Source organism: Helianthus annuus, chromosome 10 (assembly GCF_002127325.2).
Source record: "Helianthus annuus cultivar XRQ/B chromosome 10, HanXRQr2.0-SUNRISE, whole genome shotgun sequence".
NCBI classification, from domain to species: Eukaryota; Viridiplantae; Streptophyta; class Magnoliopsida; order Asterales; family Asteraceae; genus Helianthus; species Helianthus annuus.
Genome location: NC_035442.2, coordinates 134,389,765 through 134,416,082, shown reverse-complemented (window position 1 = coordinate 134,416,082; position 26,318 = coordinate 134,389,765). Strand labels below are relative to the sequence as shown.

The following is a 26,318-nucleotide window of genomic DNA, read 5'->3' as shown; positions in this document are numbered from 1 at the left end:
ATGCTAAATTGCAATTAACTGCTTTCTGATTTCCTGCTTAATACATGTATGTGCACCACATATTGTTAATGTCATATCATCACTGCATGAAAGTTGTATTGCCTTAAAAGATACATTAAGTATAGTGAGCGCAGATATCTGATAAATCAGGAGAGTGCTGACAGAATTCAGCACATAGATAGACAGTGCATTGAGGTACAGAATGAGCCAGAAACTAAGTACTACACTGGGGTAGTGTGTAGAAAAGTAATGATCATAAAAATGCCTTTCTTGGTGATAGTTTAAGTGTCGAAAAGTGCCTAAAACTCACTCAAAGTGCTGATTCAGCAAAATTCAGCAAAAATCAGCATTTTAACAATCTAATTTCATGCAGAAATAGGCTTAAATGATCCTGAATGCTTTCCTAAGTGTCGGGAATTGAAAGTGTCACAAAAGGGTACATAAAGAACGCTAAACTATATAATATAGCACCTTAACGAACCAGTATCCAACTGAACAACCGAACACTACCTGAAACATCAAATTTACACTAGAAGCACTGTTTTAACATTTCCAAGCTAGTTATGGTCCCCAAACACCATAACACCTCCTAAAAACATCTAATAACCAAAACACACAACGAATACTTAGATTTCAACTAATCACTAACTAATTTGGTTAAAACCTATGCTAGACCCCCCCCCCCACCTACTTACGGCCCAACAAGGGCCCCACTTCAAGATTTCATTTATATATTTTAATGGATTTTGTATTCCCTTTATTAAACACATTATACAAAAGTTAAACACTTAGAATGATTATAAAAAGAACCCTTGAGATTATACTTCATTACTTACACACACTAACACACACTACCTCTCCTTCCTTCCTTCCTTCTTTGAGTTCGGCCGAAACCCACACCACCACAACCACCATCATTCAGTCATCTCCTACACATTCCAAGCTTATATCAAGGTGTTAGAAGGTGCATAAGGGAGCTTGGAGCTTTCGAAAGTTGAAGAGCCTCTCTTGTTTGCTTTTATCCACTCAATTTCTTCACTTGAATCATCCCTAGCCTTGAGCTAGTGGTAAGAGCCTTGATCTATCTATTTTACATCTATTCTTAGTGGTTAAAGAAGATCATAATAAAAAAACATCAAGAACACTAAAGATCATATGAAGTAAACATGAACATAAGCTTGTTTAATGAAGATATCTTGATGATTATGAGTTGTCATGCTTGTTGATCATTGGTTGTTTGTAGGAATAATGTTGATCATCATAAGCTCTTCCTAGATCATGATTAAAAACATAATCTAGCAAGATGTGAAAGTAGAAATGATGAAGGATGATAGATCATCCACATAAAGATCATGAACTTGAAAGAATATCTTGTTTTCTTGAAAAATAATGAACAAAGTAAGTTGTTAAACATGTAGATCTAAAGATTTATGAATGGTTTTTCAAAGAAACCAAGTTAGAAATACAAGTTTTGTTAAAACTTGGTTCTTACATAAACAAGTCTCATTTTTAGTGGTTAAACAAGTGTAGAAACACTTGTGTAACAAGAAGAATACATAAAGAAATATTTTTAGAAAATATGAGTTGAAGTTGTAAACATCCAACTTCTTTAAAAATGAAGTTTTTAAATAAGTAAACATATTTTAAAGGGTAACAAGACTTACTAAGAATGCTAGTAAATTCCTACAAATTTTTACAAATCTTCAAGCTCATGAAGTAGTAGAATATTACTTGTTTATGGAAAAATTGGTAAGTGTAAGTTGTTTAGTGTTGATTATAAAATTGATTGTGATGATTTTTACAAAAGAAAATGATATGCTTGAAAGCATGGAAACATCCATTTTTAGGGGAAACTATGGCAAAATTTTCTAAAAATATAAACACTTAGAAAAATATTTTTAAACAAATATTCACAAGTGTATTTTAACCATGAGTTTTCCACATAAACCTTGCCATAATTTTTGTTACAAAAATATAAGTGTTGGAGGTTGGTTTTTATAAATAAAAGCGACTAAATATATAATTAGAAAATATATAATTAGAAGACACATATGTGTGATTATTTGTATACTTTGTGTATTAGTTATATTATTTTAGGACTTGAAATAATATAACACACCAAAATACCAAGAATCACAACTCAATTAATACCAAAATTCCAAAGAATAAATATACAAGCTTACACAAAAATATTGGAGAACCGAATTATGAAATGAGACTTACAAAAGTAATCCGGAATTTATTCACAAAGAATATTTTGGTAAATAATATTTTGGACACCAAAGGAGTAAAAATATAATTCTTACAATTACTACAAGAATATGTTATATTTTTGACAAGTATGAAACATATATTTTTCTTGAAATTTTTGGAAGATATATTATTTATAAGAAATATATATATTTTTTACATGAACACGAGATACAATATTTTTTTTCGGAAAAATATACACTTTCTTAAATAAATGTGAAGTATGTCATTTTTTTGGGAAAATGAGTTTATATATATATATATATTTTCCAATGGACTTGAAAATCTATTATTTTTGGAATTTATAAGAGAATACAAATATTTTTGCCAAAGAAAAATTATAAATAATTTTTCTAAGTGATATTCCTTAAAATATATATATTTTGGAAATATATATTGGATTTTTAGTAAGGATACTATTCCGGAAAATTTAATACAAAATTAAGTATACAGAATATTTAATGAATACAATAAAAAAACGTATTCTCGTACGTGTAAATACACACCGGAATACGACCTCAAAACATGGAAAATACACATGTATAAGGTACCCCCATCCTTGGGAAGGAAATACAAACATAAATACTTGGGAAGTATTATTACAATAATATTTTTCAACGATTATTCCAAAATTTATAAATAGAGTTTAAGTTAAAATATTAATTATTTTAACAAATAATTATGTAACTTAGAATAATGTCGAAGACACAAAAGAAACGTAACTCAAGAACATTAATACTAAGTCAAGGCACGGCTCGTTCGTCTAATAGCCATTAGTACGTTGTAGGTAGTCGTGTTCACCGAAGAAGCTAGAGTTACGATTGCTGAAGACGCAAGACTGTGAGTTCATGTTCCCCTTTTCTGTTAACTGTTTTCGTTTTACGACTTCGGGGTGAAGTACATGTTACAAATGATTATGGTTACAAATAATTTACAAATGAAATGAATTGCTAGATCATGTGTAAGGTTAGGCGTTAGCTTGAGACCATTAATCCTTTAGAAGGACCGAGGGGCATGAATGATAGATCTATTTGGGTGTTGCGAGTCCCACCCATGAGTCCGCGAGTTGGCTCATGTGGTGACTATGTCGTTCCAGCCGGGAGGCCCGGTGCGAAATACGCAAAGGGTTGAGCCTTCCTACACTGTTGCACACATATTGATGGTCTTGCAAACCATTAATTGATCTGTTCATTTTCACATATAAACATACTTACAAATATTTCAAAGGTTTATTCACAAACACACACATGAACTCGCTCAACTTTTGTTGATGTTTTCAAATTACATGTATTTCAGGAAATTAAAGGTGGATCTGGCAGGCGTTCGAAGGTTTTCAAGTGTTGTTAAAAAAAAATAAAAGATGTCATCCATGGTCTAGGGTTTGGTTAAGGGTGTCCTATCCTGGACCAGACACCTCTTCCAAATCCTGGTCTTATTTGGAGTCTTTTGATGAGTCCTTGTGAACTCTTAAAATAATTCGTTTGGTTTGTAAAACTTGAATTTGGAGTCTTGTTTAGCAATGATGGTTGTGAAGTTTTCAAATTTATTTAATGGATGACGATCTATGGTCTTATCATATAGTTGTTGCTATGATTGAATGCAATGATATTAAGAAAGTCACACCATAATCACGCTTCCGCAAAAGTCAGGGTGTGTGTAGGATCGTGTTGCGACCCGAACGAGTCGATCAGAAGAAGTCTTAGACTGAATCAGAGGCGGAATTCATTGATTCAGTCTTTGTTTAGCTTGTATAACACTAGAATCACTGTTAACTGTCTCTTGTATTGATTAGAACATGTTTACAGACTCGGAGACACTTCGACGGAGCTTCGCCGTCGAAAACAAGAACGTTACATCTAATCTCGCTTGAAAGGTATTTATAGGCATGTGATTCCGCTTGAAACAGCTTCAAGCGGAATTACATCTTAAGCGGAATCACCACTCAAGCTAAATCACTTGATTTCGCTTGAAATGAAACACTTGATTTCGCTTGAAATGACCATGTGTCATTTCAAGCGGAATTACCTATAAAATCCCATTTCTCGTTTTACGTGCACCGATCTATCAGTTCTAACCTAAGACTCGAACGAAGATGAAGTCGACAGACAACTGCACCAACAGACTCCCCCTTGAATGTTGACGGAATCTTCAGTGAGAGTCTTCAACATGACGACTCTTCAATCTTGATCGGTGTTCTTTCTTTCATAGCAAGTACCAGGATCTTCTCTTTGGCTCTAACCTCGTCAGACTCCCCCTTTCATCATGCTGGGATCGCTGTCTGGAATTAGCTATTACCTTGAGATTAATCCCTAGCTTTATCTCTGATTAAGCTCTCCACAGGTTCTGAATTGCATCCTGGTTTTCCGTAGCAACAGGATCAGAAACCTTTCCTTCACCTACACACATCTCAACCACTCATAAACAAATCTTCTCATTTAAAGTCTTATCAAAATTTGAAACATTCTAAATTCTGATTCAACTTAATGAATCATCTAAACATTTCAAAATTTCCAACTCAAACACTCTTTTCCAAACCATCAGTTCGTCATGTTTAGCCTTTGAATTTTGAAAATCAGCTCTTCATCATCAGTTGTCGAAAATCTTTTTGGATTTTTCAAAATATGTAAACTAAACAGAAATTTCCATGCAGAAATGAAATATGTACAAACATTATTTTTGTGAGTTTGTGAAAGAGGATCATATCAGTTTTTGAGACAAATCACTAGCACCGTTAAGCTTTAATCATTTTAAGTTCTAAGCGATTCACATAGATTGACGATATTGTTGTCCACTTAAACTCAAACTAAAAACTTTCGAAATGCTTACCGATACGTTAAGATATATTAATTATGCACTAAGTTCTTATGGACCCCACGATCTCAGCATATCCCCTCATCATGCAATACACTGACTCAAGTAATGCCTTTAAACTTTGATCAACTGTGATTTGTGCGAAAACAACGCAGAATGTTTAAACATTAACAATCAGGTCGATACTTCCGTATACGCAGAGAAAGTCCAATGTTTAAACAAAATAAGAAAATAGAAATAAGTTGAAATTGTTTAGGCTTTAACCACCAGTTCGATACTCACGTATACGCAGAGGTGATCCAAAGCTTAAACGAAACACCAAAGAAAATAAAGCAGAACATTTAGGCATTAACATGCAGGTCGATACTCACGTATACGCAGAGGATGTCTAATGCTTAAACAAAATAAAGAAATAAAACAAGTTTAAATCTTTGCAAAAGAAATACACAATCACAGTGTCATTTTCAGTAAGTTGTGAAAATTCACAAACTTAACCAGTTTTTATGCTTTTTGGCATTCAGCGATTACTGAGCAGGCACACAATCAAGAAGGACAAAACTAAGTACTATGCTTTCAATCATGTTTCCCACTAGAACTAGGCTTTTTCATTTATGTTTGTATCGTTATCGCAAATCTACTAGTCTAGCTGAGCCTATCATCATATCTTTAGTGAGACCGTTTATCACTTTTAGCATTACATTTCTTTAGCATGCTGTGATAGTCCACTGATTTACTATCATTTCCTCTTGTATCAACAAAACTCATTTTTTATATTTTTCAATGTTTTTGGAATTTTCAAATTTTCTATTTTTTTTTAAATTTTACTCCCCCTAAAATCAAAATATGTTTCAATTTTGATTTTCTGGGAAAATTTGAAACAACCTGTACAAACTTGACAACTTGATGAGAATCGCTTCAATTCTCCATCCACTTGGCGTAAACAATCAGAACTCCCCCTTACAATAAACTATTTTCCCATTGTGATTTCAAAACACTTAAGTTTGTTTTAATCAAAATGTTTTTTCGGAAAATTAGTTTGTTTACCAACCACTTGTAGGTTCGGGGTCATTTCATCACTTTGTTCTACTCAAACACATGAAAGATTTATCATTTCCGGTTTTAAACCTCAACACCACTCGTAGAAAATCAAGTACAATTTAATGTCCTTGATTATCCACTTGTCAATCGAAATATTACCGAAGTGAATTTCTCAAGAAATGTGCCGATTCATGTTCCACGCTTACCAACATGGGAACTCCGGCAAGTCAGGTTTTTCATTTAAACAGATTCACCCAAGCCTGACGGTCCTTGGGTGCTTTTGAATTCTTGTTCAACAATGGTGGAAAATTTGCATCATCCATTGTTATACCAGAATTCTCAACTTTTACCTCAACAAATGGCTCTTCTGATTTTGATGAACCAGATTCATCGCCTGAACGTGGCTCCTTTTGACTTTGTCGAGTCAAGATCATTGCCAACAACTGGCTCCTTTGTTTCTGAAGAAACAAATTCATCACCAGGAAGTGAAAATTTCACTTTCTTTGTTTTGTTTTGTTAATCTTCTGATTAACCACTTTCTCTTTCTTCCCTTTCTCTTCTGTCCTCAGATTTGTATCTGATGAATCTGTTTTGCTAGACTTATCATTCTTTGTAGAGCAAAACGATTTATCAGAACTACTGTCTAATTTTCTTGATGTATCCGAGGATAAAATCCTTTCAAGATATTCTCGTGCTTTCTTTCTCTTCTTCCTCAATCTGTCTTTCTGCCCTTGTGAAAGCTTCACTTTCTGTTCTGGAACTTTCTGTTCCTTGGGCTTTTCTTTGACTTTGACTGGTTTCTTTGCCATTTTCTGAGATTCATCCCTCGATCTTCCCTTTGATCTCATTGGGCAATCTCTGGCAATGTGTCCTTTGATTTGGCAGTTATAGCATCTTCTCATCTCGTAACTCCAACTCTGGCAGTTAACAGCAATGTGTCCTTTCACACCACAAGTGTAACACACTCTGTTATCGTACCGTTCACCACTTTCACACAAAATACTTAGATCATAGCATTGTTTGGCTCTGTGGTAATCATCACTCCTCCTGAAAACTGGATTTGGCTTTGAAGCACTGTGGTCAAACCTGCACCACTCATTACCAACTATTGTTGGGTTTTCATTTTTCAATTTTTGTGATTTTTTATTGCGATTGGATGATTGATCTGATGAGCTTTTATTTTCTTTTTAAACAATTTTCTTCTTATTTTTCATTTGTTGTTTTTGTTCTGCATTCTTTTCCAAAGGTTTCTGCTTTGAACATTCACCTTTTTCTGTAGAATGCAAATTAGTTTTCTGAAACTTTTCTTTTAATTTCAAAAATAATTTCTTTTTCTCAATTTTTCATTTTCATCATCAGATTTCTCATCGAAATCCTCAATTTTGACTTTGTCAAAATTTGTGACATTGTCACTTATTGGAACAGAATTGATCGGTTTTGGACAAGGATGATTCAAAAACTCTGATGAAGTCACAAAACCTTTCAATTTCTTTTCAAGCTCATCAATTTTAGTTCTTGAATTCTCAGCTTCATTTTCAAGCTGAGATATTCTTTCAATATGAGACTTGATTGTCTTTTCATTTTCAATCTTAATGTTTTCAAGAACAGACTTTTCATTTTCCAAAATTTTTATCTGTTCTTGAAATTTTGTTTCATTTGCTTTCAAATTTTTGTTTTCAAGCTTTATCCAGAAATCTTCATTTTCCGAAGATTTCTTTTTGCTTTCAACATCTTTTTCTTTCTCTTTCAAAACCTTGTTTTCTAATGTCAAACTGTTCAAATCACTTAACAGTTTAACATTTTTAGATTTCAGTTTCTCACAATTTCCCTGCAACATAAGAATCTGTTTATCATCAGATTGCTTCTCATCCTTCAACTTTTTGATTTCCAATGTCAAACTTTCCGCATTCTTCAAGAGTTTGACATTGTCAGCCTTAAGTTTATCATATTTAGAGCACACTGATTCAGAATTCGAAGATCCAATCTTCACAGATTCTTCATTCTTTGCAATTTCCTTTATCTCAGTCTTGTATGTTCCTGCACAAAAGATTTTAACAAAATCAAGAGGATTTAAATTTTTATCAATGTAACATCCCCTCTTATAGTCATATCTCATGTTCCTTTGTGCAACAAAGCATATACAGATTCTTCTATCTATTTCAGTAATTACATCCAAATTAATTTTATCTAGATTCCCCAAATTCAATTCATCTAGATTTCCTCTTATTTTATTCATTAATGTTTTCTTCTTTTCATAAATTTCATAACTATGCGTTTGAAGTTTATTGATGAAATCAGATGGATGTAATTTTGAAAATTTAGACTTTTGTTTTATCTTTTTCAATACATCATCCCATTCAGCAGGTAATGCATCTGCAAGCTTTGATACTTTTTCTGCATCTGTTAATTTTATCTCAAACGTTTTTCATTTGTCAATTAAGTAATCAAATCTTCTTTTCATTTCTTCCACTGTTTCATTCTTTTGACACGCAAAGTTTTTAAGTCTGAGCGTCCAAATATTCTTATCATCTTGTTCATATATGCTCATTCTATACCAGCTATAACTACTATTTAATCTTTCAATAAAATCATTTTCCTTTTCATCAAACATGTTTTCCATATTTCCAAAACAATCCCGACAAATTTCTCACAATTGTCAACTTTCAAACGAAATTACCAACACACCAGCTTCAAGCGAAATATCAACTTCAAGCGAAATACACCTGAAGCGGAATAACTATTTGAAGCGGCATCACTGAGTTCGAGCGGAATCACTGATTTTGAGCGGAATCACTGATTTCGCTTGAACCTTCTATAACAAGATTACACCTTGCTCAAGCGGAATCAGGTGTTTTCAAGCGAAATCACGATTTGAAGCGGAATCAGTTGCAATTTCAAGCGATATTACGTTTTCAAGCGGAATCAGGCAAACTTTTCATGCGGAATACCTTATTTCGCTTGAAATTACCACTAATTTTCAAGCGGAATCAACTAACTCATTCAAGCGGAATAAGGTTTTAGGTCAATTTTTGTCACTTTTAGCCTGAATTTGGGTCTCAAACTTTCTAGGGTTTGTTAAAGCTGTATTTTACACGTTATATGTGAAAATCAGTCCATTTTAACCGTAAAAACTTGATTAATTGTGAAAAGAAGGTGTAGAAATCAGAATTTTCCAGCAAAAACGAGCTAAACAATGAGAACTCTTCCTCCTGCGCTCTGATACCACATGTAGGATCGTGTTGCAACCCGAACGAGTCGATCAGAAGAGGTCTTAGACTGAATCAGAGGCGGAATTCATTGATTCAGTCTTTGTTTAGCTTGTATAACACTAGAATCACTATTAACTGTCTCTTGTATTGATTAGAACATGTTTACAGACTCGAAGACACTTCGACGGAGCTTCGCCGTCGGAAACAAGAACGTTACATCTAATCTCGCTTGAAAGGTATTTATAGGCATGTGATTCCGCTTGAAACAGCTTCAAGCGGAATTACATCTCAAGCGGAATCACCACTCAAGCTGAATCACTTGATTTCGCTTGAAATGAAACACTTGATTTCGCTTGAAATGACCATGTGTCATTTCAAGCGGAATTACCTATAAAATCCCATCTCTCGTTTTACGTGCACTGATCTATCAGTTCTAACCTAAGACTCGAACGAAGATGAAGTCGACAGACAACTGCACTAACAGTGTGACACTAAAATAGCCAAAAATTGAAAACATCAAGTCAGGGGACGAAAACTGTCATTTTTAAAATTCATGCCATACGAGTCGTACTGGAGCAATATTAGACGTACTATTAGTCCATAGTTTACACCCCAATTTGTGATACGTGACGTTTGGCTAAGACCCATACAGGCCTATGAATTCCTAAGCGACTTTAAAACCTCTTGACACGTGTTAGGCTCGGTTCCACTACACCATTCAAAGCCACCACGTCCCTAATCAGCTTAGACACCCGTAAATGATCCATCTTGGTTAAAAACACACTTAAGGCTCTCGTAACCTCATGTTTCATGAGAAGCCAAAAATCCAATGTATGAGTGCTAAAGCTTAAACCAGTGTTCTTGAGTGTTTGGGAGTTACATTAGTGTTGTTCATCATCAAGGTAGTAGTGGACTCTAATTTTTAGTAATGATTAGAGCTTGCATAGCTTGCATGTGGGATATTCTTCAATTAGAAGTTCATCATACCTACTTGTGGTAAGAACTCTTGACTCGTTGCTTGTTATTAAATCTCCTTGTTCATTAGATCTCTTAGTGGTTAAGGTTTAATGGAGGTGTTATACATGATTTAGGTCGTCAGCAAAAGTGGAGAAGCTTTGAGGTCAAAATTTGAAAGAAAGGTTTGATTCTTTAAGTGATAAGAAACTAGATTCAAAACTTATTCATAAACCTATAAAAAAACAAGTACCAAAGGGTCTATAACCCAATGCTACTTAGGTGTTCGTAAAGGTGTTGTCTCTTCTATGTGGTGAAGGTTCAAGTCCTATTATAGTACTTAGAAGTAATTAGTTTGCAGTTAAAAAAATAATTATAAAACAAGTTAAATAATAATGGACCCATCTTTTTCCACCAGTTCATATGTTTTTTAATCCGTCATTGGCTGGATTCCTATATAAACAACATGAACCTTATACTATATGATAAATCAACATCAATTAAACTTGTATGCTACCTGAATTCACAAGATATGTGATATGTCCTAAATTCAAAGAGATTTATTTAAAAAAAATTGACACCATACATAACTTTGATTTGTCAAACCGAGTTCAGGTATTTGCCTAATCGCTTGGTCGGTCTAATAACACGAACACGCGTCCTTAGACTGCAGGGAGTGGTGGCGTTAGTTGGGGAGGGAGGGGGGAGGAAGCCAGCCAACGCTGGCTAAGCCACTCCATGCCAGCGTTGGTGTTGGCGTTGCCCAGCCAACGTCGCTATGGTGCCTGGCATAGGGCGGGGTGAGCTGGCTAGCCATAATTGGACCTAAACTATTTATAAATCTCAACTATTTAAAAAAAAAACTAAAGTCAGCCAACATGGCTGCCCAACGCTGCTAACCCACGCCACTTCCATACTCCACTTTTTTTAGGGTGGTTCGGTAAACGACACTATCACCACGTGTCGAGCAAAGCCCAACCCAAGTCCCACCACTCCCCGCAATCTTAGACTCCATATATAAATAAACCCTAGGTATAATCTATATATACAATACAGGGGCGGCCCATTACACGTAACAACAAATTTAACAAAGCAGTTGCCTGAAGTTTGCGACGAAAATACTCCGTTTTTCATAATCGGATTCCAGTAATATCTGCACGCCGATCGGCACTCCGAAGAAACTTTTTACTTTCACCAGGTACTGTTAATCTATCTTTAAATTTGTATATTTTACTTTCACTACTGTTAATCTATCGATTGTTGATGAGTCAGCTGATTTTTTGAATTTGAGTATGATTGCTGATGAGTTTTTAGTTTACTGAGCTCTATAAGCAATAGGCATTCCTGATTTGTTGATACCATATGCAAATTTTTTAGGGCTTGTTTGCCGAATCAATAAATTCAGTGCTGAATGTATTCTGTTGTTTGATAAGTGTTTTGAATGACCTAAAATTATTTTGAAACCTGTGTGTATTTTATACAAAGGTTTATCGAATTTAGGGATGAGATTGTTACCGTAGCGATACCGAATACAGAAACCGAAAATGAGTAAAAACATAAACCTAATACCATACCGATTATGACTGTACAATACCGGTTCGGTATTGGTAGTGCAAAAATACTGAAAAATACCGAAACTGAAACCATAAAAATAATACAGATACTGGTATGGATGTTGTTTAGTTGGTCCGGTACCGGTACTCAGTATAAAATCTCAATTCTTATACTAAATGAGTCATGAATCATGAATGATCATATATTTGGAATATACAGGTGTACATTGAAGCTTTTGTGAGATGATGGCTAATCTAATGACATCAGCATTAGTATCATCCTTACCTCAACAAAATGTTCACACATCAGACGGTCCAGTTGCTATACTATGGGACATGGAGAATTGTCGTATTCCGAGCGACGTATGCCCCGAAGATGTGGCTGGTAACATCAGAATGGCTTTACGGATGCATCCTGTAATCAATGGGGCCGTTAATATGTTTTCTGCGTATGGAGATTTTAACGGCTTTTCTAGGCGTTTAAGAGAAGGATGCCAAAGGACAGGTGTGAAGCTTGTAGACGTACCAAATGGACGAAAAGACGCTGCTGATAAAGCGATACTAGTGGATATGTTTCTGTTTGCACTTGATAATCCTCCACCGTGTTCCATCATGTTGATTTCGGGTGATGTTGACTTTTCTCCGGCGCTTCATGTTCTTGGTCAACGGGGGTACACTGTGATTCTTGTGATTCCATCTAGGGTTGGTGTTTCGTCTGCTTTGAGTAATGCTGGTAGTTACGTTTGGGACTGGGCTAGCGTGGTTCGTGGTGAAGGCTTTTTGCCATCGTTAAAATCTCAAATAAGTGAAAACGCAGATCCTATAAACGAAGAGGAAGCTATTGTGTATAAAGGGATCTCAATGACATCTCGTCCTTCAACCGAAAACAATGATATGAAGTGGGTACAGCCTGGAGACTTGGCTCACAAGATTACTAATCAGGAAGTTGAACTTGGTACACTACCAGCGTGTGGTGCTGTGATTGCTCCTGTTACCGACAACAAACGCAAGTGGAATGACTCAGACAAGGCCTCTAACTTCAGCCAACAACAGAAGAGGGCCAACAACAACAATAACAACCGCAACTTCAACCAGTCTTCTACTAATCAGAACCAAGGCTCTACTCAGAATCAGGGCTCGTACCTTGGCAAACAACCGAAGTGTAACAAATGTAACTACCATCACCATGGGCAGTGCACTAAAACATGTCAGAGATGTAAGAAGGTGGGCCATATGGCGAAAGATTGCAGAGCTCCGTTCCCAAAGCAGCAACAACAACAACAACAACAGAGGCAACAACAACAACAGCATAAGGGTAACCGAAAGGGTTGTTTTCAGTGTGGAAGTGAGGATCACCTCAAAAGGGATTGCCCGCAGCAAAACCAAAACGCCAACAATAGTGGAAACGACAACAACACCGGGAACCACAATAACAATAACAACAATAATAACAACGGTGGAAATGGTGCTCACGGGAGAGCATTTACGATTGGCGCGGGTGACCGAATGGGTTGTTTTAAGTGTGGAAGTGAGGATCACTTCAAAAGGGATTGCCCGCAGCAAAACCAAAACGCCAACAATAGTGGAAACGACAACACCACCGGGAACGACAATAACAATAACAATAATAACAACGGTGGAAATGGTGCTCACGGGAGAGCATTTACGATTGGCGCGGGTGACGCCATGAATGATAACAACGCAGTGACTGGTACGTTTTCTGTGAATAATCTTTTCGCTTCTGTTTTATTCAATTCTGGTGTCGATTGGAGTTACGTGTCCTTGAAATTCAATAAACTGTTAGAAACGACCCCAACACCTCTTGAAACCAAGCATATCGTAAAGTTGGCTGATAGTCAACCGATTGAAGCATCCCATGTAGGGTTGTAAACGAACCGAACGTTCAGCGAACAGTTCGTGAACCGTTCGGCGGGAAGTTCGTTTATGTTCTTTCGATTAGCTTAACGAACGAACATGAACAAAAAATTTCGTTCGGTTAGCTTAGCGAACGAACACGAACACAAGTTTCGTTCGTTCGACTGTGTTCGTGAACGTTCTGTGTTCGTGAACGTTCGGTGATACGTTTGTTTATGTTTGTTCATGTTCATTCGTTCGTGTTCGTTTGATTATATTAAAAATAATAAACAATAAATCTTTTATCTAAACATATTGAAAACGTGAAACCTTGTCTTTTTCTAAGTTAGCTAAAATTTGGACACTCGAAGACATTTTTTTGGGATAATTATGTCTAGGTTAGTTAACCTTGATTTATCATTTAGTGGTGTAATAGACTTCTTGTGTTTTGATTTATCATTTGATGGTTGTATTTAACTACTTATATCCAATGTTTAAGGATAACAATGTTTTTTATTTTTTATTTTCAAGTTAAATGTTCGTTTACATTCGTTGTTATTTGCTTGCGTTCGTTTATGTTCAAGACCAGTATTCACGAACTGTTCGTGAACAACTGAATTTCCTTAACGAACGAACACGAACATAAACTTATGTTCGGTATGCGTTCGTGAACAGTTCACATGGTGGTATGAAATCGCATGGGAGATGAAGAGCTGATGGCTGGGGTTATCGCGTACTTAATGTACGATAAGCCTATTGTACGTTAACTGGCCTCTCTCTCTCTCTCTCTCTATATATATATATATATATATATATATATATATATATATATATATATATATATATATATTTCCGAGTTTATGTATATGCATGATAGTTTCGAAGTTGTTATATGAGTTCCGGGTGTGTATGATAATCCGAGTTATATAACTGTCTGAGTATATATATTGATCCCGAGATTGTTAAGTGATTCAGAGGTTATGTGGATTTCATGTTTGTTCTGAGTTGATATTATTCCGAGTATATATGTATAAGCACGAGTTCATTGTTAGACTATATATATTCGAGTTTATCAACATGTGATGTCCGAGTCTTTCAAAAACACACTACATGTCATCGACTATTGTCACCAACTAGAGAAATCCACTGTGTGTTACCGTATGTGAAACTTGTTAATCTGATCATAGTAAACACTTGTTTGTTTGGACACTAGGGTATTGCGAAACCCTGCATGTATACATACTTACACTTATTGTACATTAGGTTGCGTGTAACAGACCTAACACTTTATTAACGCGTAGAAGCACGTTAACACATACCGAGCAAACTAAGGTGAGTTCACTATTCTTTCTCAAGCATGCATCCCGGGGGGACAAACCACTATTCCTGGGAGGAATACTTTTAATAAATGTTGTAGCTTAATTTCGATGTCAGTTAATAAACTCAATCTCTATCATGTAAGTCCCTACGTATTAGCGAGCTAGTTGTCTGGGAGACAACGGGGTATTAATTGATAGCGCTATTAAGTTTGACAAACCTCACACCGTGCTAGGAGCCGGGCGTGAACTAAGGACCTTAATCATTTTGGAATAATGTTGATAGACGTTGATGAGGGCACAACAAACATAATCAGTCATATCGGTACCGAGTTTTTTATTTCTTGACATGTCTTTAAAGCTAAACATTTACATGATTTACGTTGAACAAAACTGTGAACTCGCCAACTTTATGTTAACACTCTGCTGCATGCTTTCTGGTTGTTAGGTACATCATTGCATGGGAACTTGCAGTCTGGGAAGCTGGAAGTGCCATGGGGCGCGCCAGCTGATGAGAACTTTTAATACTATGCATGTTAAAACAAAATTTGGATTTGATTGTTTTGAAAACAAATACCTTGCTTCCGCTGAATACATTCTTTTGTTTGTAACGTTTAATTTGAAATGCACTATTCATGTTGGACATGATGCTTGTGTTTTATATTGTTACTATTAGTTCGACATGATTAGTGGCTAGATCCTGGTATGTCACACGCCTTGCGGTAAAACCCCACAGGTGGTATTTTGGGGGTGTGACAATTACTAGCCTCACCAGCATCTACACAACCTTCTTCAACTGGTTCGTGAATTTGTTCTTGTACAGGTTCCATGACAACAGGTTCACCGACTACATGCTTATCTACAACTGGTTTTTCCGCAACTGGTTCGTCTATAACAACTAGTGGCTATTGAAGATCAACCGGAGGTTGAATGACCACTGGCCGGTGAACATGAACTGGAGCATCCTCATCTTCAACCGCCTCCAACAACTGTACTACTTAGTTCAAAAGTTCAATCTAAGTTGTTGGATCATAATTCTCCTCTTGAACAATTGCACTAAGCAAAGGATTATCCGTCGGAAGAGCATTAGCATGAACGAATAGAGTAGCTTTCTTACAATCCATGAAAATACGTCATGCCATTTCATCATGTTGATACAGATCACATCCTCGTGAAGAGGTAGACCAGGGATCAGGTGCCTGAACATTATCATTAAGAACCTGGGATACAATAGCATTAACTTGACATTACTCGCTTGGTATCCAACATACAAACTAAAATTAAGACTAAAGCTTCCACGTGGGCTTTTGAGAACCCTACTTATGGTTAATCATACCGATTATGTGGACTAGATCTTCGAATCTAGTCCGATCAAATGTCTTTGTAAAAATGTCAGCATATTTGTTAAGCGTGTCAACCTTAACCACCTCAATTAACCCTTTCTCTACACAATCACGAATAAAGTGATGCCTAACGTCGATGTCTTTTGTTCGCGAATGATTTACCGGATTGTTATGTCACATCCCAACCGATGGCGGAATCATCGGGGCATGGCACTGAGCGAAACAGATTGTTCATAGAATCCATAACGACTATTAATGACAATATATTTAACATTCAATATCCCATACTATCAAACATATAAAGCAAAACAGTCATTACAAATATTAGTCTAAAAAACAAATACTGTTCCGACAACTCAGATTTATTTAGTGAGTTTCTAGACTTCCTAGCTCGTTTCATAATGGCATCCAAATCAATCTGTCAGATACGTTAAAATAAAGTCAATACGTAAAATGTAAATGTGTGTACACAAGTTTGAATAGCATATAGTAGCAAAAGCGTTTTACGCATAACTAGCATGTATCACGTAACGGGCGAAGCAAGTAACTATCAAATAATGATTACAACTTAACCACGAGACTGCGTTGTAGAGTATGCGCGACACATGTTTAGAGAACACGTGAAGTAAAGTAAATGTGATCCCTAGCAATCCCCGTCCACGACAGGTGCTGAGTCCAAACTATAGTACTATCGTTGCTAGAGGCGGTATAGTGTAACACTGTATAAGCATAGTACAAGCATTCATAGATCACGTATAGCATGCGGTAGCGATTATAACAACCCTCCTAAAAATATTTTTGGACACCCTTAAATGTCCTAAAATACACCTCGTACGTGAGAAACGGACCCGAAATACTCTTGTACTTATTAAAAACAAGAAAAACAAAGTTCATTAGTCGCTCACGGGGCGCGACCCCCGTAGACTCATGAAGTCTCGGACCGCGACTGGCCTTGTTTGCCGGTCAAGTAACACCGTCACGTGGTAGGTGACTCGGCAAGGCTATACCCCTGACTCAACGAAGCTATAATCGACACGCACTCTCTTGCGGGCCGCGAGAGAGTTAGTATTGGTCTTCACGGAGCGCGAGCCGTCCTAGTCCATCCTATAAATAGAGGTCGATCAGCTCATTTCTAAATCGTTCAATTTCAGAATTCTTTCTCAAACTTTCTGTAGACTATTACTATACCCGGGCATAATATTCACTATAAAGCGAAGCTTTGCCTCGTTATAAGTACTATAACCCTGCTATTACCCTACACGATTGATTTAGGATTCCGTAATGCATGTCGGCTCTGCCCGACTCAGTCATTGGAATTTTGTCTCGTGTGTACACCTGATTGATTTAGGATTCCGTAATGCATGTCGGCTCTGCCCGACTCAGTTATTGGAATTCCGTCTCGAGTTGTACGGTTAATTTGAATTGGGTTATTTTACTAACACGTGTGCATTATTGGATTTAATAGATAATAACCAGGAGATTCTCAGGAAGCTTTAGTTTTACCTAAATTTGCAATGTGAGTACATTCTCTTTTTGTAAATCTTTTTGTGAGTCAAAATGTTTTACCAAAACCTCAAATGTTTTACCAAAACTTCAAATGGTTTTGATTACACTTAACAGTAATTGAATATTTATGATTCTACAATTACTGTCGGTATGTTGAGGTTTTGTATACAAAATGTGAAAAACGTTACATTGGACAAAGAGTTAGCTAATGGGTAATATGACCCACAAATCAGGTGTTGACAGTACTGAATGAGTAATTGAGTAGATATAAACAAATGTAATTGCGGATGCCCGCAATGCTGTAAAGTGATAAAGCTGTTTTGATTAAACTGAGATGCACTCCCCAGTATTTCTTGCTGATAAAATGTTTTTAAAACGTGTTTCAGGTAACACAATGTGAAAGCCAAATAGAAGCCAGCTGGAGAGCACTGAAGGCTTGGAAAAGTGGCTATAAAAGTTACCTAAATAAACAAGAAGTTTTTGTTTTCAATAATTAGGGTTTATCTCTACAAATGTATTGTCAAATGAACTTGGGTTTTATCCCAAAGCTTTATTATATAAAAGTTGGTGGTTTACTCTGATAAAAGTATTTCCTAACTATAGTCCTGATGTATTCCGCTGTCAAATTAATAACATACCGCCCATCTGTATGCTCGCGGCGCCCGCTCTCGGGGTAGGAGTCGGGGTCTGCGACAGAGAGTGGTATCAGAGAGACAGCCACTGGTTTAAGCCAATAAAAGTGTTCTGCTGACACCTAAATTCTGTGTTAGGAAATAATTTATGTGATTATGTGTTATGTGTTATTTGACTATTTGTTAGTTTACAGTATGGGTGATCAAGGAACGTCAGACGCTTATCGTCATTTAGATAGTTCACCAATGGATGAGGGAACATCATCTCAACCTAATCCCTCAGGATACTCAGCCGATACCGAGTAAGGGATATTTATATTTAAGGCACAGTCGGAGGAACCCTTTACTACTAAGAAATGAGGTTGGTTTAATAGATGAGTACATGAGAGAAGAAAAAGAATAAAGAAATTACAACAACAAAGAGCCATAGTCAGGGCTAATAGGGAGGCAGATGCACAGATTCAGGAAACAGCCAGTAGGACACCTTGAGAAGATGAATTAGATAGACAGCTGGCCAATTTTCACATGTTAGCCACTACAGGAGTAGATGCTAACCTAAACCAAGTAGCCGAACTACCACTGTTACCTTTATTCCCAGACCAACAAATGCTAGAACCCGACCAGGAAGATCCATTTCCAATCCCAGATGTAGATCCCTATAAGATTCCCAAAATTCCCCCACCAAACCCCATAGCTCAGTATACTGACCTGAACCCTTTAGATCCCTTTTGGAGTAGCGAATGGTGGATGCAGAGTGTAGTAAGAAACCCATACCCTTATGGACAAACTATCCCTCAACACCCTGATCCAGTACCAGCACCCATGCCACCTATGAGCCAGGAAAATTTGGAGGAACTTCACTCATTGGGTGACGAATTAGTAGAGAAAGAAGATATAATTCGAATAATAGGAGAAAAGCTTATGTGGAAGCATGTTGAGCGCGATATACATGATTGGATGTATATGTGTAATTTTATACTTTGAAAAAAAATATAATATATATATATATATATATATATATATATATATATATATATATATATATATATATATATATATATATATATATATATATATATATATACGGATGCATAGTATATTTGATTTCCTGTTGTAGTTTGTAATAGATGCATATATATATGAAAAAAGTAAAAGTCGCAATGATCGACGTTTTTTGACCAACTTGTTTGTGTGATCGTGTATTGAATAATTGTACTCAATTTTATTCTGTGATAATTAATACCTGATAAATGTTCACAATTCAGATATCGAACGAAGTAAATCAGGAAAACCAAAATATTGAGAATAACGGAAACCAAATAGATAACAGTGCCATCCAACATATAGTAGCACAAGGAATTATAGATGTTATGCCTTATATTATCAAGACTGTTAAGGAAGCAGAAAATAATAAATCTGCAAATGGCAGTAATCGTCAACACACTGAACCAAGTCACAATGTGAATGATAACGGACCTATTATCCAAGCTACAATTACTAAAAGAAGAAGAAACGCTTCATACGGTTGTTCTTATAAAGAATTCTTGGCCTGCAAACTAATAGAATTCCCAGGCAATGAAGGAGCCATTGCAGCCTTACGTTGGATAGAAAAAATTGAAGCAGTCATAAAAATAAGTAAATGTGCAGATGAAGATTAGATTATGTTTGCTTCTAATCTTTTAAAAATGCATCCTTAGAATGGTGGAAAACTATTCCAGTCTAGGGGAAGTGACAGAGTTTATAATATGGAATGGATCAACTCTAAGGAAATGGTTGAAAGCAAATTCTGTCCTCCTAATGAGAAGGAACAAATCGCTAATAAGTTCCTAGATCTTAGAATGATTGGAATAGACTGCAAAGGTTACACTACCATATTCTTCGAATATATTAGGATAGTGCCAACCTTAGCCTCACCAGAACCAGTGTTAATCTCCCGTTATATTTGGGGATTAATTAGTGAGATTAGAAACGTAGTCAAGGCAGCTAGACCGCAAACCATAGAAGAAGTAGTAGAACTAGCCAATACCTCAACTGACGAACTGATACGCACACAAGAGGAAAACCAGAGAAAGAACCTAGCTCAAAAGCTTACCCAAGAATTTCGCTACGGTAATTCCAACCGTGGGAAAGGTATAGGTTCTCCCTCTACATCCTACTGTAGGTATTGTAAAAGAAAGCATTATGGAAGATTCTCTATATATTGCAACTTTTGCAAAATCTCTGGACAAAAGGAAGAAGACTGTAGGAAGAAACCCGGTAATGGGATATGCTTTAATTGTGGAGAGAAAGGACACGTCAAACCGAACTTTCCGAAACTAGCTCTAGCCACGACCAACAAGACTAAGACAACTGAAGCACCTAAGAAGAATGCTAGAGCCTTTGTTCTGACAGCTAAGGAAGCCAAGATGATTCCGGATGTGATTGCCGATACGTTCTTAGTTAATGACATATTTGTCAAAGTATTGTTTGACTCTGGTGCAAAACAAAGTTTTATCAATACTTCTTTCTACAAATTTCTTGACCAACCCTTAGTCAAACTTCAACAAGATTGTCTGGTAGAGACAACAAACGGAGAATCTGTTAATATAAGTGAAATTTTGCAGGGAGCAAGAATAGAAATCCTGAACCATCATTTTTTTGCTAATCTTTACCCAATGAATCTGGTTGGTTTCGATGTCGTATTAGGAATAGATTGGTTGGTAGCCAATCATGCCAGCATTTTATGTGATCAAAAGTCAATACAATTAAGTACAACAAGTGGTGAAAAGATCACAATCAAAGGAGATAATTCAACCCGATTGATAAAATTCATCTCTGTGATGAAAGCTGCAAGTTATGAAAGGAAAGGAGCAGTAGTATATATGATTTCCGTAATCATTAATACTAAAGGAAAAGAATTAAAAGATATTCATGTGATATCTAAATTCTCAGACGTTTTTCCAGAAGACTTGCCTGGAGTACCGCCTGATAGAGAGGTTGAATTTAGAATTCACCTAATACCTGGAATGACACCGATTGTCAAAGCGTCATATCGATTAGCACCAATGGAAATACAAGAGCTGAAGAAACAATTGGACGAACTCCTTGACAAAGGTTTTATACAACCAAGTTCATCATTGTGGGGAGCACCAGTGTTGTTCGTCAAGAAGAAAGATGGATCAATGCGTATGTGCATTGATTATCGAGAATTGAACAAAGTCACGATCAAGAATCGGTACCCACTACCGAGAATCGATGATCTGTTCGATCAACTTCAAGGAGCTCGATTCTTTTCTAAGATCGATTTACGCTCAGGATATCATCAACTGAAAGTACAAGAAGAGTACATTCCTAAAACTGCTTTCAGAACGAGATACGGTCATTATGAATTTACCGTCATGCCATTTGGTTTAACCAATGCCCCAGCCGCATTTATGGACACGATAAACACGATATGTAAACCATACTTGGAAACATTCATAATTGTCTTTATAGATGATATTCTAATTTATATATACTCTAATTTTCAACATTTGTATGTATAAAGAGTTGTACGTTGTGCTTGGTCTTAGTTTTGGTGTCTTAGTTTCTGTCGTTTGTTTGTGTGGGCGGTGGAATGCACATAAGCTCACCGTCCTTTTCATATGAAATCCACAGACCATCTTTCTCACACAAAGTCTGGATAGAGAAAGAGATCGGGAGAAAGAGAATCAGGAGATCCGTCCACACTCCGCCGGCGGCCAGTATCGATTTCGACGGCGAGTCTGGATAGAGAAAGAGATCGGGAGAAAGAGAATCAGGAGATCCGTCCACACTCCGCCGGCGGCCAGTATCGATTTCGACGGTGATGATAGGGGTAAACGAAAATGAACACGAGGGTGGTTCCGACGAATGGTGGCACATCAGACCCGATCTCCGAGACACACAACTAACCTAAAGCTCATCCTAGAGCTCGATGGCGGGAGATCTGCTGTTCGATGAGATTCTGTTTCAGTTGTATAATCCCTAATTTTTAGTTTGTGGTTATTGCTTTAATTTCTATTATTTGCTTGGTGATGGTGAGCATCGGCTCATCTGAGAGTTTTTTAAGTTGTTATCTGGTCAGATTATTCGTTCGCTTGCTACAATTTTGTGGTTTAAGAAGAATGAAAAAGTAAGGTGTGATGTTGCAAGTTTGCAGCTGGGTTGAAAGATTAGGGTTAGGAGATTGTTGGTTCTGTGTTGTGTTATCATAAGGTAGAAAAGAAGAGTTGCGTCTGTAGATTAACTTTAGGGTTTGTGTGCGTTCATCGTATAAAGAAGAAGTAGAACAAGCAATTGGTTGTTTGTTGTTGTGGCGTGGAATAGAAAAGAGTATGTGTAGTATGCAGCTGGTATAATAGAATATTAGGTTGGTGTTTGTTTGTAAGTTGTAGAAGAAGAAGAAGGGTGAATGTGTGTTGGGTTTGGGTTTAACAGAAAAACGAATAAGAAAAGTAGAGGGAAGGTGACGTCATGGCTGTTGTTCTTTAGGATTGCTGGTGTTAAATGAAGTAGAAGAGGAAGTTTTGATATTTATGAATGCAGTTTGGTAGGATTGCTGATGTTATTCTGGTTAACCCGGTTCTCCCTATGTGAACCGATTACCCGTCCAATGATTTCCAATGCAAGTTAAGTTCGGTTATAGTAATTAAATGGGTTAGTCGGGTTAAGGTTGAATTATTTAATTGTGGAGTATTAATGCTAGGAATTCATAGTTCTAATATGAAGTTTTGTTTAAATATTCAATTGTGATTTGTGAATATGGTGTGGCTACCCAATCCATATTGAGGAAAGAGGGAAGTTAAACATCATGAAGGAATTTGATGAAAAGACAATCTGGACTAGTGATCTTATTCCACTTATGGCATCCTATCATAAAGGTTTTTTTTTACTCTCTGCTCCTTGCTTACCCTTTGGAAAATTAGTCTGATTTTTATTTTCACATGATTGGAATATGGTTTTTCTTTTAGGAAAGTTACAACATTCGTTATGGACCGCAGAAGTTATAAATTCCAACCTTAAATCAGGGGATTCTTTTCTTCCTGATGCTATATTGTCTAAGAAGTTCTTTTTTCGAAGAATATGGCAAGGGAAAGGGGCACAAGCAGCTGCAAGTGAGGTGACATATTCATCAATCTCTCTATGTAATGCGTTGTCATGTCTTCATATTAATAATTGAAATGAATTATATGCAGGTTTTTTTGGCAACAGATAGTGATGCCACTCATGTTATTTCCTTCCTTCTTCAAGAACAGAAGAAGTTGCAAGCAGTGAGGCTTCAGTGTGTTGAAATGGATAATGATATTCTTTATGATATTACTAATGCATTCTCTATGTAATGCGTTATCATTTCTTCATATTAATAGCATATTAGACCCGACATGAGCTGGAGCATACCAGCCATCGTAGCAGCTCCTGTTGTTGTAACTCGTCCAAGGTAGACGATGTCTATTGTTATTTTATCTTTTAAATGAAAAGATGTATTGAAATGCTTAGCATTAGAAACTATTATACTAGACATAGAAACATTAGCAATTATATTAAACATAATTGGTGTAAATCTGATCGATTGCACGCCAATTTCGTTGCCCGTGGCGCAACGCGCGGGTCAATTTTCTAGTTTACTCTAAAAGTAAAGAGGAACATGCAGCGCATCTGCATACACTCCTCACATTGTTGAGAAAATAGAATCTTTATGCTAAATTCTTAAAATGTGAATTTTGGTTACAAGAAGTGTAATTCCTTGGACATCTGGTCAATCATGAAGGAATTCATATGGATCCCACAAAGATCGAGGCGATTACCAAATGGAAAGTCCCTGAATCACCAACGGAAGTACGAAGTTTTCTTGGACTAGCAGGATATTATAAACGATTTATTCAAGATTTCTCTAGAATAGCCATTACATTAACTAAACTGACCTGTAAATCAGTTAAGTTTGAATGGGGATCGAAACAGGAAGAAGCTTTTAAGATTCTTAAGCAAAGGTTAACCAACGCACCCATACTTGCATTACCAGAAGTAACTGAGGACTTTATAGTCTATTGTGATGCGTCTAAGTTAGGATATGGATGTGTGTTGATGCAACGTCAAATTGTTATAGCTTATGCCTCTAGACAACTTAAGAAACATGAAGACAATTACACAACCCATGATCTAGAATTAGGAGCCATAGTTTTTGCCTTTAAGATTTGGAGACACTATTTATATGGAAATAAATTTGTTGTCTTCACCGATCATAAGAGTTTAAGATATATTTTTGGGCAAAAATAATTAAATATGAGACAGAGACACTGGATCGAAGTTCTTAGCGATTATGATTGTGATATCCAGTATCATGCTGGAAAAGCTAATGTAGTAGCTGATGCTTTAAGTCGAAAGTATCATGAAAAGCCGAAACAAGTACGTTTTCTCAGATTAAATCTACAAATAAATTTAAATGAGCAAATTAGAGAAGTATAGAAAACAACAATCAAGGACGATGCTGAAAAATTAAAAGGAATGATTAAGGAGTTAGAACATGGAATAGATGGAATTTGAAAATTCCATAAGAAAATGATATGGATACCTGAACAAGGAAACTTACGCCACAGAATTCTAGAAGAAGCTCATAAGTCTAAGTATACGATACATCCCGGAAGTGATAAGATGTATCAAGATCTAAGAAAGAATTTCTGGTGGATAGGAATGAAAAAGGATATTGCTAACTATGTAGCTAAATGTCTAACTTGTTCACAAGTTAAAGCTGAGCTTCAGAAACCCTCTGGTTTGTTGCAGCAACTAGAAATGCCAATATGGAAATGGGAATTGATAACAATGGAATTTGTTACCAAATTACCCAAGACAAGAAAAGAAAATAATACAATCTGGGTGATTGTAGACAGATTAACCAAATCTGCTCATTTCTTACCCATGAAGGAAACTTTCAGTATGGAACAGTTAGCCAAGCTATATGTAAATGAAATAGTTTCATTACACGGAATTCCTTTATCTATCGTATCCAATAGAGATAGCCGTTTTACTTCTCATTTTTGGACAAGTTTCCAAAAAGCAACGAGAACAAGGTTAAATCTAAGCACAACTTATCATCCATAGACGAATGGACAAAGCGAAAGGACAATCCAGACGATGGAAGATATGCTTAGAGCCTGTGTAATTGATTTTGGAGGAAACTGGGACGACCATTTATCATTAATAGAATTTTCCTACAATAACAACTATCATACTAGCATCAATGTTGCACCATTCGAAGCACTTTATGGACGAAAGTGCAGAACTCCAGTCTGTTGGGCAGAAATTGGAGAGAAGCAATTATCTGGACCAGAGATAGTACAAGAAATGACAGATAAGATAATTCAAGTCAAGGAAAAACTAAAAGCAGCACGAGAACGTTAAAAGAGTTATGCAGATAACAGACGAAAACCTTTAGAATTTCAAGTAGGAGATAAAGTATTATTAAAGGTTTCTCCATGGAAAGGAGTGGTCAGATTCATTAAGAGGGGAAAGCTAAGCCCAAGATATGTTGGACCTTTTGAGATTATTAGAATAATAGAACCTGTAGCCTATCAGCTACAACTGCCAGAGGAAATGACAGGAATACATGATGTGTTTCATGTATGTAATCTCAAAAAGTGTTTAGCTGATGAATCTTTAGTGATACCTTTTGAGGACATAGAGGTAAATGAAAAACTTAAGTTTATCGAGAAACCAGTTCAGATTGAAGATAGAAAGATCAAGAACCTTAAACACAAGAGACTAGTTCTGGTCAAAGTGAAATGGGATTCCAAGAGAGGACCAGAATACACTTGGAAACTCGAGTCAGAGATGCAAAGAAAATACTCACACCTGTTCT

General features: G+C 36.4%; 2 protein-coding genes across 4 annotated transcripts; both read left to right on the top strand.

Annotated features, from left to right (window-relative positions):
- The first annotated feature begins 11,240 nt into the window (after positions 1–11,240).
- On the top strand, positions 11,241–15,644 carry LOC110885654 (GATA zinc finger domain-containing protein 14). 3 transcript variants are annotated; one of them, XR_004870142.1, is made up of 4 exons: positions 11,241–11,460; positions 12,036–13,526; positions 14,933–15,001; positions 15,434–15,644. XR_004870142.1 is itself a non-coding variant. In XM_022133354.2 (3 exons), exons 2-3 carry the CDS (start codon positions 12,059–12,061, stop codon positions 15,508–15,510), a joined length of 1,545 nt encoding a protein of 514 aa, XP_021989046.1. In that variant the 5' UTR covers positions 11,241–11,460; positions 12,036–12,058; the 3' UTR covers positions 15,511–15,630. The 3 variants fall into 3 exon arrangements, 2 of the variants coding, with proteins under 2 accessions (XP_021989046.1, XP_035834798.1); XM_022133354.2 differs by lacking the exon at positions 14,933–15,001 and having other exon boundaries at positions 15,434–15,630; XM_035978905.1 differs by lacking the exons at positions 14,933–15,001; positions 15,434–15,644 and adding an exon at positions 14,345–14,368.
- A 7,563-nt stretch (positions 15,645–23,207) lies between these two features.
- On the top strand, positions 23,208–23,805 carry LOC110882481 (anaphase-promoting complex subunit 1-like). Its single transcript, XM_022130488.2, has 3 exons — positions 23,208–23,346; positions 23,437–23,585; positions 23,662–23,805. Exons 1-3 carry the CDS (start codon positions 23,277–23,279, stop codon positions 23,803–23,805), a joined length of 363 nt encoding a protein of 120 aa, XP_021986180.1. The 5' UTR covers positions 23,208–23,276.
- Positions 23,806–26,318: the final 2,513 nt, after the last annotated feature.